This window comes from Perognathus longimembris, chromosome 11, assembly GCF_023159225.1.
Source record: "Perognathus longimembris pacificus isolate PPM17 chromosome 11, ASM2315922v1, whole genome shotgun sequence".
NCBI classification, from domain to species: Eukaryota; Metazoa; Chordata; class Mammalia; order Rodentia; family Heteromyidae; genus Perognathus; species Perognathus longimembris.
The window spans coordinates 35,770,415-35,788,125 of NC_063171.1; the positions used below are offsets into that span (position 1 = coordinate 35,770,415).

Sequence of the window (17,711 nt, forward strand, 5' to 3'; positions counted from 1 at the left end):
TTTTAAAATCTCATGGATCTACCTATATGAAGATTATTTGTGCTTCATTATAACCATTATAAATACTGGAAAATATTTCTAATTTCTGGTCCCACCTCAAATCTACTGCATCTGCCTTTTGGAGATTCCCAGGTGATGCAAATGTGTATTAAAGTTTCTGAAGATCTAGTCTATCTAATTAATCTACAGGTTGATCTTTAATCTGGAATGTCCTTCCCCTTGCTTTACACAAGGCTACCCTTTCTCAGGAACACATTCACAATGTTTTAGAGGAAGTACTTAGAACAGAAAATATGAAGTTAAATGCTTTGTCTAAGGAAAATGATAGTGCATTCATAAGAGAAATAAGAAAAAATAGTTCTTAAATGAAACTGAATCTTAAACAAGTATTTAAGGATAGCATAAGGATAGTGACTGGTCATTTGATATCATGTACCCCTGGTATGTAGGGAATTTATGAGATACAATAACCAAAATCAACGTGGCATTTTTGGAAGGACTTCTCAAACAGGAGGACATTAGTGAAAAAATCTGAAATCTGAATAAATCTAGAGTTTAGTAAGTAGTATTTTTCCATTGTCAACTTCTTAGGTTTGATAAGTATGTTGTGGTTATATAGGATTTTAACATTATAACAGATACACAGTAATTTTAAGTAGTATATCTGGTATCTAAAATTATTACCCTTTTTTAAAACTTGAAAATAGTTGCCTGTGAAGCGCAGGAGATCCTCAGGTCTCAGCTTCCTGAGGAGCTAGGATTACAGGTGTGAACCACCCTAGAGCTGCCATTCCCAGTCATTTTTATTTTAGGTTGGTGGATCAGTGTTAAACTCTCCATTCTTTGCTTATCTCCACTTCTCCCCTCCCTTTACCTGCACCATAAGGAAATGTTCCATCAGTCCTCCTACTTCAGTACTCTGTATGTTTCTGCCTTACCTCTTCCTTTTATTCTATTTTCCCACATAGAAATCAAATACAAGGCCTTGTGAATTTTCTTCACGTCTCTCCTCCAGAACCCACTCCAACATTTTCAACTTCCGAAAGCCAAGTCCCATTGTATATCTTATTAGTTGAAATGAAAATCTGAAAATCAAGATTTCTTCTTTTAAAGTTTATTTGGATCTATATGTGCATAACAGAACCCATACATACAAACAAAATGTAGGTGAAAACCCACTGTTAAAGTGCTATGCATATGTTAACAATAAATGAATGAGTACTACTTTTTTTTAAATAGGAGAGGTTATTACTTATTTTAATCCATGAAAAATACTTTAGTTATATAACATACTGAGAAGCAAGTCCCTACCTTTGGCGGCAAGATTACTCACCTAATCCCTAAAGTTACAGGGTAGGATTAGAGAAAAGGAATTTTATAGGTGATGGGGGGTGGTGGGGCCTGAAAGGAAACACAGAGAAAGTTCCAAGTCTTCCTGGATCATTCTAAAGGTTCCCAGTTGTGGTTAGTTCTCCCTGATGTTGAATCCAAAGGCATATACAGAAGCGCAGCCTCAGAGCCAGGTATTGAAATGGCCACTTTCTAAGTATTACCAAAAATTTCCTCTGGAGCCATGAAGGCAATATTATTCTGTGGCTCAAAGCAGAGATAAGAGACTGGGTGAATATGTTTTACTGCAAAGTAGCCTCCCTACTCACTGGTTAGCATTGGTGGCTTAATAGCAGCTTTTTTTGCCTGCCATGCAGGAGACCCCAGTTTGATTTCAATTCCAGTTGATGCAAGACTGAAACTTCGCTTTCCAGACCCTAAATTTGATCCCATCTTTTCCTAATCTAGGGTTTGTTTGTTTTTTAACACTTCACTAAAATAAGCCAGTTGGCCAAGTCCTGTGTGATCTTTCAGTTTAGTTCTTGCTTTTCCACCGGCTTCACTCACAAAGACCTGCCCCTTGCACCTTGCACTGGTGCTGAGGCTCGGAGTGCCCACACAAGAACCCAGCACACAAGGTTGGAGTGCAAAGTAGCTGAAAGGTCGATTCTACTCTCGGGACTGGCTTTCAAACCTGTTAGAAAGACACTATGCTTTTTTTTTTTTTCCTGTGTGACCTAGGCAGGATCAGAACCAGTGCCCAGAAATTGCTGCAGTCTGGTCCATCCATACCCATAGTACAGTAACCAGGTGAGCTCACCAGGCAGTAAAGTCACACTCGTTCCCACAAGTCTGAGGACTTATGAATCGGGCCTTTATCATATTCCAATGCCTTTACTAACATTGTGTTTGGACTTTCTGGTGCTGGACTTACACTGAAAGAAATAAAAGACGCTATCTTTCAAATAGACATGTGAAAATACTTTTTAAAAGAAGGGGGAACAATAAAACAAGCCCACAAGGCCCCTCTGAGAACCAAACACAGGCCTCCCATGTCACAAAGCCAAGGTACTCATCACTGTAATAACAGGGACAGTGACTCAGAACACAGCTAGTCAACCTATCGTATTTTTTTAAGTTGATTTTAAAATACGTTGTTGAGGGGAAAGATGGGGTAAGAGGATAGAAGGGGTGACATGAATTAAGATGCACTATATTCATAACCTAGCGTATGGAATTAAAACCCATTTGTATGGCTATATTATTGGTGTTGTTATCTGATTCAAAGGAAATCTTTAATTATTAAAGAGTAATATGAAAACTCCTGTTCCACTAGGAGGCTGTTTTCTTCTGGGATCGATTAGAACCTACTGGGAAGTTGGTGGAGCCTTTGAAGGGGAGGAGGAAAGCAACCCACAGAGGTCAATCCACTTGTTTCTTGGGCAATCCTCCCAGAAAGAGCTGGCAGAGTTTGCTACTATAGAAATCAGCTGCTCTGGAAAGGTGATCACTATAGGAAAGAAAGGAATGCTTTGAAATGAAAACCCACACTATCCTCAAACAGAGGTGACTCCAGAAGGGAGAGAAAAGTCCAAATAGATTAAACTTGAGAGCCAGTGTCAAGATATTTTAACCAAGAAAGAGATCCTAAAAGGGAAGGGACTTTACTTTCCTGGCTTGGGGGACTATACCCTGGCCTATAGAAGCACTACCTTATATGGGCTGCTCTGAAACATCCTTCCTAGAGCAGAGCAGTCTTAAAACCATACCTACTCCACTAGAAATAATACTTGGGAGTGAAATTCATGGCTAGCATGGGCAAGGACCTGGGTTTGGTTCTAACAACACACACACACACACACACACACACACACACACACACACTAAAAAACTAGCTAAATTTAAAGAGCTGCAAATGTAGCACTAAAACAGGCTATGGACATGGACATTGGTTCCCATGCTATGCACATTGCATACTACACATCAAACCCAGGGTCTCACAAATGCTACACAAGTATTCCACCACAGAGCCATATCCCCATTCCCATCTATCAACTCTCTTTTTGTTTGGGTTTTTGTTTGTTTGTTTTTGTGCCAAACTGGGGCTCAAACCCAGGGCCTGAGCAATATCCCTAAGTTTTTCTTCCTCAAGGCTAGCACTCTACCACTTGAACTACAGTACCACTCCTGGCTTTTTGGTAGTTTATTGGAGATAAGAGTCTTACTGATTTTTCCTTCCCAGTCTGGCTTTGAACTGTGATCCTCAGATCTCAGCCTCATGAGTAGCTAGGATTACAGGCCTGAGTCACTGACATCCAGCCAATTCTCTATTATTAATTGATTATTATTATTATTTGACCAGGCATGGGTAATTTATGATACGCACTAAAATTTATAAATATATTTAAACATATTCATTAATGCTAAATTTGGGTATCATTTAGAGTAGAACAGACATAAGTAATACCTTAGACATAATAAAGGGACCCTCATAGCCCAGTACAAAATAAAACCAACACTATATAATCAAATTTATGGATGATCTGAAGTATATACAAAGGTCTATCAGCAACAACTACCTGCATGGTTGTGTGTGTGTGTGTGTGTGTGTGTGTGTGTGTGTGTGTGTGTGTGTGTACTGGGATTTGAATTCAGGGACTCACACTCTTGTTTGCTCAAGGCTGGAGCTTTGGGTTTTGTTTGTTTGTTTGTTTGTTTTGGGCCAGTCCTGGGGCTTGGACTCTTTTCACTCAAGGCTAGCACTCTGTCACTTGAGCCACAGTGCTACTTCTATGTGGTGCTGGGGAATTGAACCCAGGGCCTCATGTATACGAGGCAAGTACTCTTGCCACTAGGCCATATCCCCAGCCCTCAAGGCTGGAGCTTTACCACTTGAACCACATCTCTACTTCCTACTTCTATGTTCTTAATTGAGTTATTTCACCTATCTGAGCTGCAGCTTCCTCATTTTTAAATTGAATGATATTGGACTGTTTGTAGGAATTTTCCAGGTTTCAAGGTCTCTGATTTCAACTGTTAAAGAATGTACTCATTCCACAAATACGTATTGAGTGCTTTATCATTGCCAGACACGGAACTGCTGCTTTATCATGTGCCAGACATTGAACTAGCCTCTGAGAACGTAATAGTAAACAGACTAATAGACTTCTCCTGGAGCGCATACACTGTGTGAAAACAGACAATATTCTAATGGGAGAGTTAGACAATAAACAAGTAAACATATAACACATTAGTTGACCATAAGCACGATGGAGAAAAAAGCAGGAGGGGAGTTCAGAGTATGGTAAGTGAGGTTGTGCCAAATGACCAAGGGCCCCTTCTTGAAAAGGCAACATTTGAATGAAGACCTAAAGGACATGGTCTTTGTCTGCTTTCTATTGCTGTAACAAAATATCTGAGACAGGGTAATTTATAAATAAAAGAGATTTATTTAGTTCACAGTTGTGGACACTGAAAGTTAAAAAACATTTTCTTAGCTTCTGATGAGGGCCTTGTATGGCTACAAGAAAAAGCTTTTTTGGAGGGTGGGGCAGCTTGCTAGGTAGGCACTGTACTACTGAGCCACACTACCAGACCAGAAAGAACATTTGTGAATTAACATAGGCTGTGTGAAGAAGTTTAATTGACTGGGTGAGTTCAAGGAAAAGCAAAAATGATTAAGAGTAAATAAGAAAGAACAGAAGGAAATGAGATCAGAGACACAAAGAAGAACAAGATTGGGTAATGTCTTGTAAAGCTTTAGCATTTTTCTTCTTTTTTTAAATAATAATTACTTATTTAAGCTTTAGCATTTTCCAGGTATGTTAGGACATCGTTTTGACCCAACAGGTGACAAAACAAGCTGTGGAGTCCAGATTGCTTTCAAGGAGGGACTATGGGAGAAGGAAAGGTATAGTATGGACAGATGTTGCTGCTACTGCTTTTTAGCCATAAGATTAGCTGCCATTTGTCCTGAGGGCCCTGGTACCATCTGCCTTTGTGAGTCCTCTAGCCCCATTGAGCTTCAAAGGTCTCTGTGCACAGAGAAGTATATCCCAGTGTCCACTGCGAATATGATTACCATCATCAGGAAGAAAGGAACCTGGTACCATAGAGAGATGGATGGACTTGCTGGACCTGGTGGGAGAGGTGGAGAAATGGGGGGAACTGAGAGTTATTAAGGCAGAAATTTGGAACAAACTGTGAAGTCCCCAGCAGATTAGCCTTTGTAAATGTCCCCCAAACCAGGAACTTAACACCACAAGGCCAGGAGTAGATAGGTAGGTCAGGAAGTCTTCAAAAGATGCCTTCATCTTTCTACCTTCCTCAATAAAGACTTTAGCCTTTATTGTCCCAAAAGGTGCCCTGAGTACAACTGTCTGAAGTTATAAAGGACAAAGATTTTGTGGTCATCTAGATTTGGCAAATGTCTTTCTAACAGGTTTTAAGACAGGATTTTGCTTTGCAGCTCAGACTAGCTTCCAACTTGATATTCTCCTGCTTCAGCCTCCCAAACACTGTAGTGTGCCACCACACTGGGTTTATACTGACATGCCTGGACACTGTCCCTGAGCTCTTTTGCTCAAGGCTAGTGCTATACCACTTTGCCACTTCCTGTTTTCTGGTGGTTAATTGAAGATAAGAGTCTCACAGACTTCCCTGCCTGGGCTAGCTTTGAAATGTAGTCCTCAGATCTCAGCCTCCTGAATAACTAGGATTATAGGTGTGAGCCACCAGTGCCCAGCCATCTGTTTAATGTGCATTATTAATATAAAAGAACAGAGTATGTAGCATGTTCTACATCAATTTAATCACAGAACGCTTCATTCTAAAGAGCTTCTTAAGGAGTTACATGACTAGAGAATGATCTTTGGGGCACCTTGAATTAGAAAATCTACAAACTACATCAACAGGGAGGTGTTCATTGACAAGTGCTAATCTGTCACAGGAGCATATAATACCTCCTTTCTAAAAAAGCATGCTGAGGACTCCACAATGCAACACTCCCTAAGGACAGAGCTGTAGCCAGGTGCCAGTGACTCACGCCTGTAATCCTAGCTAATCAGGAGGCTGAGATCTGAGGATAGCAGTTCGAAGCCAGCCTGGGCAGAAAAGTCCCAGTGAGACTCTTCTCTCCAGTTAACTACTCATAAACCAGAACCAGAAATGGTGCTGTGGCTCAAGTGGTAGAGTGTTAGCTTGAGCACAAAGAGGCTCCCAGACAACACCTGGGCCCTGATTTGAAGCCCCAAAACTAACAAGGGAAAATAAATGAATGAATGAATGAACAGAGCAGTATATGGAGAGAATTACCCAGCATAAACCTAAGCTGAGAGGCAGTAAGAACCACTAACCTCACAATCCTTGAGATAGAGGGAGACAAAATGGAGGGTTTAGCTGAGGTAGGAATGAAGGAGGGTGATTATGGCTGGTAGATGTATTTATGAAAAAAAGATGATTTCATTAAAATCCCAAGTGAATGATGCCCATCCCCATAATTCCTGAGATGCAAATCAGAAGACAGCATACATCCACACAGCTGTCAGGCCAACCAAAACTTTTAGTGTCCCATTGACACTGAGAGGACCGCTTATGAGAATTCAAGTACTAAAGTGTGAAAAAGATCCATAATGCCCTCATCACCCAGCCTTCCAAGGGCTGAAGCTCTTTCAGTGGTCCTGGTTCTTACTTTGGACAGTGATGGCCACAGACTTGGATGAGTGGGATGCCCTTCCTATATTTCCTGTGCAGTAGTAATCACCACTGTGATTAAGATTGGCATTGGGGAGGGAGAAGTTGCTAACGGAATGGGAAAATTTCTTGGATATTCCATTCTGGTAGAATGTGATCCTGCTCAGCAATTTGTTCCTCCAGCTGTGGCACCTCAGCACAATGGTATCCCCCTCCTGGAACACCAGTTGAGGGGTCTGAAGCAGCAGCCAATCTGAAAGACAAGAAAGGATCCCAGAACCCAAGTCTTGGCTCAACTCTGAGACCCCGACTATCCTTATTGGTGGAACTTAATGTGCAGAGAGATGAACTTAAGTTTGGAATCAAACAGTTTTGATCTCTAATTCTGACTCTACTCATTTAGAAGCTCTGAAACCTTGGGAGAGTAAGTTAATTCTGTCTAGGCCTCAACTGCTTCATCTGTGAGGGTGCCCCAATTTTATTACAGCCTTCACCCTTGAAGGCCTAAGAGCAAGAAAGAATGTGAATGTGAATAAATAGCTGGGAAGAACTAGAATTACAAGATCTCAGAGGAGGTCAGGGACCACCACAGAGTCCTCTTGTAGATTCAAAGCAGGATAAGACCGTGCATCTGCAATAGTCCCCGGCACATGGGAGGTGTTCAAGATATGCTCATCTTCTCTTTCCTCTCCTGGGAGAAGGTACTGCAGCCCTGTCCTGTCAGGAAGGATACATGAGATCCTGAGATACAGTCCCTTCCTGGAGGTGGGGAGGGAGAAACTCAATCTGTCTGAGGAGATAAATCTTAATGACAAGTGGTAGTCAGAAGTAAGCCATGAGCTTGCTGAATACCTCTGAGGGGAGTAAGTAAGCTGCTACAACAGTAGTCATCATAGGCACTGTCAGGCCACTGGAGGGCTCACAGGCGCCGAGAATAAACCACCTCCCTATAGCGAGACACCATCTGCATCAGTCATTCCTCAGAAGCACTAGCCTGAAACTAACTGAAACCACCCAGACTTGCAGAACAAGCTATGTGCTAACTACCACCACTGACTGAAAGTACCCACTAACTAACTCTACCGTTTTTTGCCCAGGCCATGTAAACCCTGCCTGAGCCAGGTCCACGCAAGACCTCTCTGATCCCAACCGGAGGGCCCGCCCGGGACCGTACCCCAATAAACACTCTTTTAATCACCTCTACTTCTCTCTGCATGCTCTCTTCACACCTAAAACCTTACAGGCATGCCATGGCTCTTCTTTATGCCAGGAACTTTGTAAAACCATTGATGTATTCATCAAACATTTATAAAGCGCTGCCTTATCTCAGGTGCTGCCAATTCAGAAATGGAAGAGACACAATTTTCAACTCAAATTGCCTACAGGGTCATGGAAGAGAAAGACAGAGCAGGACACCCAGCATAAAAGGGGTATAAAGGTTAGAGAAGCGTCAGTTCTTCCCAGAACTCAACAGGGAAGGCATTAATATCCCTGAAGCAGAGGGGGTAACCAAAAGTGAAGGAGTAAATGAATTCATCCTATTTAGATGGCTGGCTGCTTATGGGGCTGAGCTGTATTTTGGCTCTATATGAGCATGGAATGGTTTCTGTGGAATGGTTCCTGTGAAGCGGGGACTTCCTTTTCTCTCACACTCAGCTGCCTGTCTGTTGCCTTAGAACCTCTTGCTCAATCAGGGCTGAGGCAAGAATAAGCATTCACATGTACTGAGAAATTTCCTAGGAATTTGCACAGACACACCCACCCCATCACCAACACACATACTAAGCAAAGGGATGAGTGAAAAGGGGAAATGTGCGAGGACAAGCACTTCCAGCAGCTCAGGACAGGCTTTCCAAGAGCAGGCAAACTTGTGCCCTGTAAGCGCATTTGCCCCCAGCTGGCCTCCCAGCCCCTGCCCGGGGCCTTCCTCCGCTGACCGGCTATCACATCCAGATGCACAGGGTCACTTGGGCTGGTCTGGCTCATCTGGCACCTGTACTCCCCGCTGTCATTTTTCTTGGCCTGAAAGTTGTAGCTGGGCTGGACCTGGCCTGAGATGGCTTGCCCGTTGTGGAGCCACTGTGTGGAGTGGTTCCCAGGGCTGTGGGGCCCCTGGCAGGTGAGTGTCACGTTGTCTTCCTGGAGCACCTGGATCCATGGGGGCTCAAGTTTCACCACAGCCTTGGGGAGATTTGCTGAGGACCAGAAAGCAGGAGAGGTAATGAATAAATAACTGGGGAGGAACTGTGGATTCACAAGAAGAGCTCAGAGGACAGAGACCACAAAGTCCTCGTGTAGACCCAGCTAAAGATCTGTGCACACATGGCAGTCTCTTTCCCTTGGGTCTTTGATGAATCCCAATAAAATCTTACCAAGAATCATATCCTAACCCCTACTGAAATGAATGACCTGCCCAGGATGAACCCAAGTCTGATTCTTGGTAGAACAGACATGTCCCTACAAATACAGCATCTCATTCTGAGGAAATAACATCATCAGAACAAACAAGAATCTGGATTCTAGTAGCTTACACCTATAATCCTAGCTACTCCAAAGAGCTACTCCTAGCTACTTAGGAGACTGAGATCTAAGATTAGGTTCCTAGGCAGCCTGGACAGGCAAATCTGGAGATTCTTGTCTCCAATTTATCAACAGAGAACCAGAAGTTGAAGGATGTGGTAGAGTGCTCCAGCCATGAGCAGAGTAGGGAGGCCCTGAGTTCAAGCACACACACACACACACACACACACACACACACACACACACACACACACACACACACAAAAGGAAGCAAAACAAACCAGGTACCAGTGGCTCAGGCCTGTAATCCTAGCTACTCCAGAGACTGATGTGAGGATCACAGTTCAAAGCCAGCCCCAGCAAGGAAGTCTGTAAGACTTTAGTCTGTAAAGACTAAACTACCAAAAAAGCTGAAAATGGAGCTGTGGCTCAAAGTGGTAGAGAGCTAGCCACTAGCTTTGAGCACAAAATCTCAGGAACAACACCCAGACTCTGAGTTCAAGCCCCAGGACCAGCACACACACACTCACACACAAACAAACAAAACAAGAAATAAACTTACCAGTTTGCCTATCTACAGAAGCTGTAAGGAAGAATAGAATAGGTCAATGTAGAGCAGCAGAAAAGGATACAAATTAGTTGTACATATAAAGAGAAGTGATTTGGGGTTCTTTTATCCTCTCCCACCCAGAACTGTTTTCCCCAAGAGCTTCTTTCTGATCATCTTTCATCAGAATATTCATCCCTTATATCTTCCTTTCTTATCCCTGCCCCCTTAGCATGGCTGCAAAATAAGCTTGACTGTGTGGTGCAGAATGGAGTTCCCAGGGACTGTGAACATATCTCTGAATTCTGACCTGAACAGTAAAAATTCAGAGTCCCCTTTCCCTCTGGATCCTTCCCCAGATTTTAGGGCTAGTTCTGCGCTTCACAGTACTATACCCTGGAGCCTGAGCAAAAAAGTTGGTTGAAATTACCCTATTCCAGAATGACCCTCACTTACCAAACACCAGTAAAATTGTCAGTGGTTGAAGCAGCCATTGACTCCAAGGTTGTACATTCTGAAACATTTGGGACATCAAAGTTGTCCTAAGACTGTACCCAAGTCCAGTGGGGTATAGTCGATGAACTTCGAAAAGAGGAAGGAAATTATTTCATTTTCTATGAAACAGTCATCAGTCAGGAGACTCTATTTCTGCTAACTAATCTCTAACAAACCAAGCTCTCTATAGAGTCCGCTTTACAGATGAATCTGTCTTCCCTTGCTGTGCCTCTCGTGAAAACCCTGAGTTATTGTTTGCTGGTGAAGAAACTGATGGGTGGGGAGCCATCAACAGGAGGATGGCTGAGAGGAAGTCCATATCTCAGATCTCATGTCACTGTGGCTTCCACAACACCCTCAGTGCTATGTCACGAGCTAGTTCAGAAAGTCCCCAAGGAGCTTTAACCCAGCCAGGAAAATAAAAATACCCTTCTAAATATGCTACCAAAAGAAACAATATTAAACAATGAGTAGTTAGCTGCGGAAGAGAATCTACCCAAGAAAGTCTCTAAATATACTACAAACAAGATAATTTTTTTCTACTTCTGCCCTCTACATGCACAACAAAGTTTTTAAGTCCAAGAAACAAATTTTGAGCCAGGTGTTATGCTTGTAATTCTAGCTATTCCAGAGGCTGAGATCTAAAGAATCACAGTTCAAGACCAAAGTATGTAGACAAGCACAGGCCAAAATAAAGTTCATGAAATTCAGTCTCAACCAATAGAAAGCTGGATGCAGGGATGTGTGCCCGTGTCATTCCTAGACACTCAGGAAGCAGTATAAACAGAATTATAGTTCAGGCCAGCCAGACACAAAGTGAAACACTATTAGAAAAATAACAAAATCTAAAAGGTCGGGTGACTAGGTCAAGAGGTAGAGTGTGCCTCGTTGGTACAAGCAAAGAAAGCCCTGAGTTCAAACTCCAGACTGAGTTGGGCAATTGCGGCTCACTCCGATAGTCCTAGCCAACTCAGGAGGTTGAGATCTGAGGATTGTGGTTCAAAGCCAGCTCAGGCAGGAAAGTCCATCAGACTCTTATCTCCAATTAACCACCAGAAAACTGGAAGTGGCACTGGGCACTGTGGCTCAAGTGGTAGAGTGCTATCCTTGAGCTGAAGAGCTCAGGGACATTGTCCAGACCTGGAGTGGGAAGGAGGGATGAGGGAGAGAGCGAGAGAGGGAGGAAAAGAGGGAAAGAGAAGATTGTCTATATAGTCTACATACTTTGGACAGAAAATATATGGAAGTGCAGGGGATTCCCTAAGCCAAGCAACCATTCAACACCAGAAGTGGGTCATACAACCCAATTCAATGCCAACACTATCTATCTGGAGTTATCAATATCCCACAGATTGAGCTCTCAGCCCACAACTTGCCCCCACCTCAGTTACTAATGGCAAATAAGGGCCTCCTGAACTTCTAATAGTTATAAACCAGGAATTCCTGAAATCCTCCTTAGGTTCTACTAATTGCTGGAATGTTTCACAGAACTCAAGGAAACAGTTAACGTTTCCCAATTAATAATAAAGAAAACAGATAAACAGCCAAATAAAAAGGTATGTAGGGCAAGGTCTGGAAGGGAAAACCTAAATACATTCTATAGCTCTATTTGCTTTGGGTTACTTTTAGTTGACTTTAAAAATCACTAATTTTGAGATCATAAATCTAAGCAATATATACTTGATTGCCACCAGTTTCACTGTACATATGTGTGGGTCATATGGCAACAATTGCCTAGGTTGCCTTTTAGGAACTTGAAGGCCCCAAGATTGACCAAAAAAAAAAAAGTCTCCCAGAATTTCTCCTCAGATCTCAGCCTCCTGAATAGCTAAGATTACCAGGGAGAGCCATTAACACCTGGCTCCCAATCTCTTAATACAACCACCATTGGTAGTAGAGGGCAGAGTATCCAAATCTACAATTTTTAAATTAAATTTTATTGACAAGGTATTGTGTAAAGGGGGCACAGTTACATAATAAGGCAGTGAATACATTTCTTGTCAATTCCACAATTTTCAATTTAGGTTAATTATATAGATCACATTCCCTTTTTTACAATCCTACATCTTCTCCTTAGCTCTGGTTCAGTGGTAAATCTTCCTAACACATCAATCTTTCCTCCTATCACTGAATCAATATGAAGTTATTTAACAAAATCCTAAACTTCACTGAGGAAGGAATTGCAACTAATGAAAAGCACAACTCATTCTTGGGATGGCTTGGCATTATCAATTCTATGTGACTGGCAATACTCCTGCTCCACTCATCTTAAGGACAGACCTTGTTAATGAAAGGACATGAACAGATATGACTGACTTTTGAGAAGATGAGGCAAAGTAGATGGCCTAGGGAAAGTTAATATCCTGAAGATGTTTTAACTCTGTGACCCCCAGAGAACACTAAGGCATTATGTAAGTGAAAGGAAATGCCCACTTCTACATGGAAGCAGAGTACAGAGCCTTATGCTTTGCCATGCAGATTTGGACAATATCCCTGAACCCTATCCTCAGGCAGAGTTAAGACTTGAGTTTCATGCCTCTACACAAGGCTGCTACCTGAATAGGCTTTATCTTCTGCAAAACTCATTTTAATGAATGACATTACTCTACAATGGGCTATATCAGCTTGATTAACTAAAGTCTTTTTCTCTAATAATTGATTTTTTGCTCCAGTTGCTACATCCTTTGGAATCTTTTGGGTGTTTGTATATTAGGTGCTAATGAAGTGACTGTTGATAAACTCCAGGAATGCTTAAGGATGGAAAGAACTCACCAAAAAGATCTCACTGCACTTAGCTTAGCAATGGCAGCATCATCTCCCATTAGTGGGAAAAGAAAAGGCCAGAAGAATTACTAACCAGTCACAACCCATGATGGAGCCATGTTAGAGGATGGAGACTATAGAAACTACTAGGTAGAATTTGGGAAAATGAGGATTGGTGAATACATATATGGCCTGAAAGACTACTCAAACATGATGACACAGATTCTTCTATTAATGACCCACACTTTATTGGTAAAAAAAAAAAAACACATAAGATTTACTCATGGGTATGTGGGCAATCAGGTAAAGTTGAGGTTGGGAGAGGGAATGGGATATGAAGGAGTTAACGGGAGAGTGAGTGGGTGGGTGAGAGGCTCCATGGATGGGGCTGAGATTCTTGGAGAGGGTGAGAGAGGATGGAGGAAGTGACTGAGTGGGTGTGCAGGGTTATAACTGAAAGAGTGATCAATTCAGTGAAAGACTGCTGTGCAGGAGAGTATGACAGGGAGGGGGCAGGTGAGTGAACCAATGGAAGTAGGAGTGAGTGGAGGAGTAGAGGATAAGGAGTAGAGGGGTGAGGAAGCAGGTGAGTGAGTGGTGGATTGGGGGGTTAAGTTTGGAGATGGTGGTGGGCCAATGCTGGTGAAAGAAGAGTGGAGGCTTAGAAGAGGTGAGTGGATGAAGCCTGAGGGAGAAGATGGGGAAGGAATGAGAGAAGCAGGCAGTGACTGACTTGAGTGAGTGAGTGAGCAGGCCAGCCAGTGGTTGGACATGTGACGACATGAGACAGCGTAAGGTGGATGTGCAGGAAGCAAGACAGAGGAGTAAGGGAATCAGACAGTGAGTCATGGAATCTGATGAAGTGAGCAGGTGACCAAATGGGTGAGAGGTAAAAATGAGTGAATTTAGTCATGGAGGGGTAAAATGGGGGGTAGGAAAGGTGAAAATGAACAAGTGGGTAAGGGAGGTGAGCAAGAGAGTGACGATGGTGGGGAAGGGGAGAGACAGGGACAGAGAGGCACAGGAAGGAAGCTAGTGAGGGAATGGAGGACTGAGAAAATGATAGAACAGAGGAAGTGAGGAGGGAAGGAGGAAGGGAGGGAAAGAGGAAGAAAGACAGCAGATCAGTGCGTGATTGTATGTGGGGGATTAAGCAGGAGATTCAGTGATGGATTGGAGAGTTGGGTTTGGAGATTGGGAAGGGCTGAGGCTGCAGAAAAGTGAGGAGAGACTCAGTAAGATTGAAGAAGGTAGGGAGGTGGTTGATTCAGATGTGGATATCGTTTGAGTGTGCACATGTGCACACAAGGTTGAGATTGCCTGCTTTGTATATATCTCAATACATTGGTGGTATTGGTGCAGTGTGAGCATTCCGCTCTCCATTCACAAGTCATGCACAGGGGGAATAGGATGAAAAAAGGGGATTGTTGGCTAAATAAAATAAACAGGGGGCAGAAGATAATTTTAGCAAGATATTATGCCACACAGAGTTACAATGCGGAGAAGCAAAGGTGCAGGAATAACTTTGAATGAAGACAGGGAGAGGGAGTGTGGGTTGGGGTCCTTGAGAAATGAGCTAGCAAGGCAAGAAGTGTTCCAAAAGAGGGTGGGGGAAGGTTGCAGCAAAGCTAAAGGGCAGCCAAGGGGAGAAGTGCAGTGGGAAAGGAAGAAAGAGAAGCTTCCCTGACCGGGAATCGAACCCGAGCCGCGGCGGTGAGAGCGCCGAATCCTAACCACTAGACCACCAGGGAGCATGTCGGGCCCGCTACAGGCACGCGCCTCCTGCAGCCCAGCAGCGCTGCTGGGCGCTCACTGCAGCCCAACACTCGGGGCACCAACCGGCACCTTGGGTTTGGGGCATGGCTGGCCAAAGAATTAGGAAGAAAGAAGGGGAAGGAAGGCAGAAAGAAAGAACGCCGGCCTGGCTGAGCTCCCCTTGCGCTTGAGCCGCGCCACAGCTCTCCGGCTCGCAACCTCGGAATCCTGGGCGCCCGCGTGGGTCTCCAACATTCGCCTTCACCCCCCTCCTCCCCCCAAAGGCCGAGCAACAGCTGGAGCTGGCTAAAAGATGGGCACAAAGCCGTTGCGTTGGCCGGGAATCGAACCCGGGTCAACTGCTTGGAAGGCAGCTATGCTCACCACTATACCACCAACGCCTCGCGGCTCGGTCAGCGCACACTGGCCGCCAGGGACTGGCGCGCGCGCGCCACAGCTCCCGCGACGTGCCCGGGCCTCGCTGCGCTGTGGGCGGGGACGCGGCGCTGCCCCGCCAGCCAGAGCTGCTCCCGGCCCGTCCTGCGCGCTGCCCGAAGCTGCTGACGGCTGCACACGCAGAATGGGACGGGCTGGGCCCAGCCTCGCCTCCCTCCCGGGTCTCCCGGGGCGCCCTCCGAGCTTCCCTCGCCTGCCCGCTCCCGATCCCGGGGCTCCACGCCTCCAGGGCTGGGAGAGGGCGCAGCCACGCCACGGCGGCAGCCACAGCGTGTGGCTTCGTCCCGATCCAGGCCAGACACCCACTCCTGGGGACGGCTCCCCCACTCGTCGGTGAGTCCTGTCCCGAGACTGCGCGGGAGACACGGCTGCCCAGGCCGACGGCCAGGAGGAGGGAGACGTGGAAGGCGAGGGCTCGGGCGCTCAAGAGGGTTTGGGGCCGAGGCGGGCACACGTGCGTGCGTGCGTGCGTGCGTGCATGCGCGCGGTCCGCCAGGAGCAGACGGCCGCGGTGGGCCAAAAAGGAAAGCAGTCTCCCCGTCGGGGAATCGAACCCCGGTCTCCCGCGTGACAGGCGGGGATACTCACCACTATACTAACGAGGACGACGCGGCCGGCCGTCTGGGACACACCACCCTCTCCCCGACACGCCCGGCCCCGCTGCCCCACTGCCCCGCTGCCCGCCTTTCCTGGTCCCCTCCTCCGACCCCCGCGCCAGCCTGGGCCTGGAGCCCGCACCTGCCCTGTCCGTCCTCTGACCCGGAGCCGCAGCACTCGCCGCACTCTCCCCACAAGCCCGGCCCCACCCGCCTGCCGGGGAACCGCACGGGCCCAGCTGCCCGCCGTCGCTGTCGCCTCGCTTCCCCGCGCGACGGGCGGCTGGCACCGACGCGGGCAGGAGCAGGTGCTTGAGCTCGCCTCCAGCTCGCACACCAGGCGCAACCATGGCCGCGGCGACGCCGCTCGATCGCGGGGCCGTTCGGGGGGTGGACCGCGCGGGCCGGAGTCCCCGAGACTCGACGCTGACCCTGCTTGCCATCCGCCCGTCGGGCCGGCCGCACGCCGCGCCCAGCGCACCCCGAGGGAGCGCGGCACCGGGCCAGGGCGCACGGCCCGAGCCCAGCCAGGCGAGCCGCCAAGCTGCCAGGCGCGCCGCGCCGTCAGGATGGCCGAGCGGTCTAAGGCGCTGCGTTCAGGTCGCAGTCTCCCCTGGAGGCGTGGGTTCGAATCCCACTCCTGACAACCTCCTCTTTTGGACACAAACATTCCAGGAAACCTGCCCGCGGCCCGCCCACCCAAACCAACACTCCCGGGACTCATTGCTACCCACCTAGCCTTCTAGCTACCTGCTTTGCCTTGCCTTGCCTTGCCTTGCCTTGCGCTCTCTGTCTTGCCCGCTTCCCACACCCTGCAACCCACATGCTGCCACCCGACCCTTCCATCTTGGGGCTCGCCCTCGCCCCCATCCCCACGGGGCCTGCAGCCCACTGCCGAAGTCCAATCCCACACACGCACACACGCACACACGCCCGACCCACCCACTACCCACCAGCTCAGGTGGACACTTCACCCCATCCCTCTCCGTTCTTTGCTGCCCCTCGACCTTCCATCACCCCTTACCCTCATCGTCCTATGCCCCCCACCCCCAACACCCATACTCTCAAGCCCGGGCTTTCCCTCCAACGCACACCCCTGACCAACAAGCCCACGCAGCCACACACAGACACCCAGGAACTCCCGCCTGCCCCGAGCCCCGCGCCCCGCACACACCTGTGCGACTGGGAAAGCGCTCCACCCACCCCACACCGACGCCCGACGACCGACCGAGCGGGTCAGGGCATCCGCGCGCCCCAGAGCCTCGCGTTTCCGCACCCACGGACTCTGGAGGCCCACCGCGGGCGTCTTGCGGTCGCGCTCACGTGTCCCGGGCCAGCGTCCAGCCGAGGATGGCGGCACGGCCTCCACGTCCTCCCCCTCTCGGCCCTGCTCGGCCTGGGTGGGCACGGGGCGGGGGATTGCTTTCTCTGCCCACACAGGGCCCACACCTCTCACGACGTGGCGCACCCAGCGACGGCTCGCCGGTGATGGCCAGACCCCTGCAAGGGACGCGGTAGAGCAGAGCGGAGCCGAGCGGAGCAGAGGAGGGCAGGGCGGA

General features: G+C 47.0%; 1 protein-coding gene and 4 non-coding genes across 5 annotated transcripts; 1 reads left to right on the forward strand and 4 right to left on the reverse strand.

The window, feature by feature from the left end:
* Positions 1-5,127: 5,127 nt before the first annotated feature.
* On the reverse strand, positions 5,128-10,636 carry LOC125359222 (low affinity immunoglobulin gamma Fc region receptor III-like). Its single transcript, XM_048356834.1, has 5 exons — positions 10,544-10,636; positions 10,103-10,123; positions 8,958-9,215; positions 7,019-7,273; positions 5,128-5,466 (listed from the first exon to the last, which is right to left on the reverse strand). Exons 1-5 carry the CDS (start codon positions 10,617-10,619, stop codon positions 5,354-5,356), a joined length of 723 nt encoding a protein of 240 aa, XP_048212791.1. The 5' UTR covers positions 10,620-10,636; the 3' UTR covers positions 5,128-5,353.
* A 4,388-nt stretch (positions 10,637-15,024) lies between these two features.
* On the reverse strand, positions 15,025-15,096 carry Trnae-cuc. The gene has a single exon. It is a non-coding gene; the product is annotated as a tRNA-Glu (tRNA).
* Positions 15,097-15,429: 333 nt separating this feature from the next.
* Positions 15,430-15,501, reverse strand: Trnag-ucc. Its single transcript has one exon. It is a non-coding gene; the product is annotated as a tRNA-Gly (tRNA).
* Positions 15,502-16,089: 588 nt separating this feature from the next.
* Trnad-guc lies at positions 16,090-16,161 on the reverse strand. The gene has a single exon. It is a non-coding gene; the product is annotated as a tRNA-Asp (tRNA).
* A 554-nt stretch (positions 16,162-16,715) lies between these two features.
* Positions 16,716-16,798, forward strand: Trnal-cag. Its single transcript has one exon. It is a non-coding gene; the product is annotated as a tRNA-Leu (tRNA).
* The last annotated feature ends 913 nt before the right edge of the window (positions 16,799-17,711 follow it).

Bases quoted from the DNA above. Each gene is read 5' to 3' on its own strand.
- LOC125359222 (XM_048356834.1), bottom strand. From the start codon at position 10,619: ATGTCCCAAATGTTTCAGAATGTACAACCTTGGAGTCAATGGCTGCTT. The intron at 9,216-10,102 runs GTAAGTTTATTT...TCTGGTCCTCAG, and splicing joins TTCTGTAGATAGGCAAACTG to CAAATCTCCCCAAGGCTGTG. The intron at 7,274-8,957 runs GTCAGCGGAGGA...CTTGTCTTTCAG, and splicing joins GCATCTGGATGTGATAGCCG to ATTGGCTGCTGCTTCAGACC.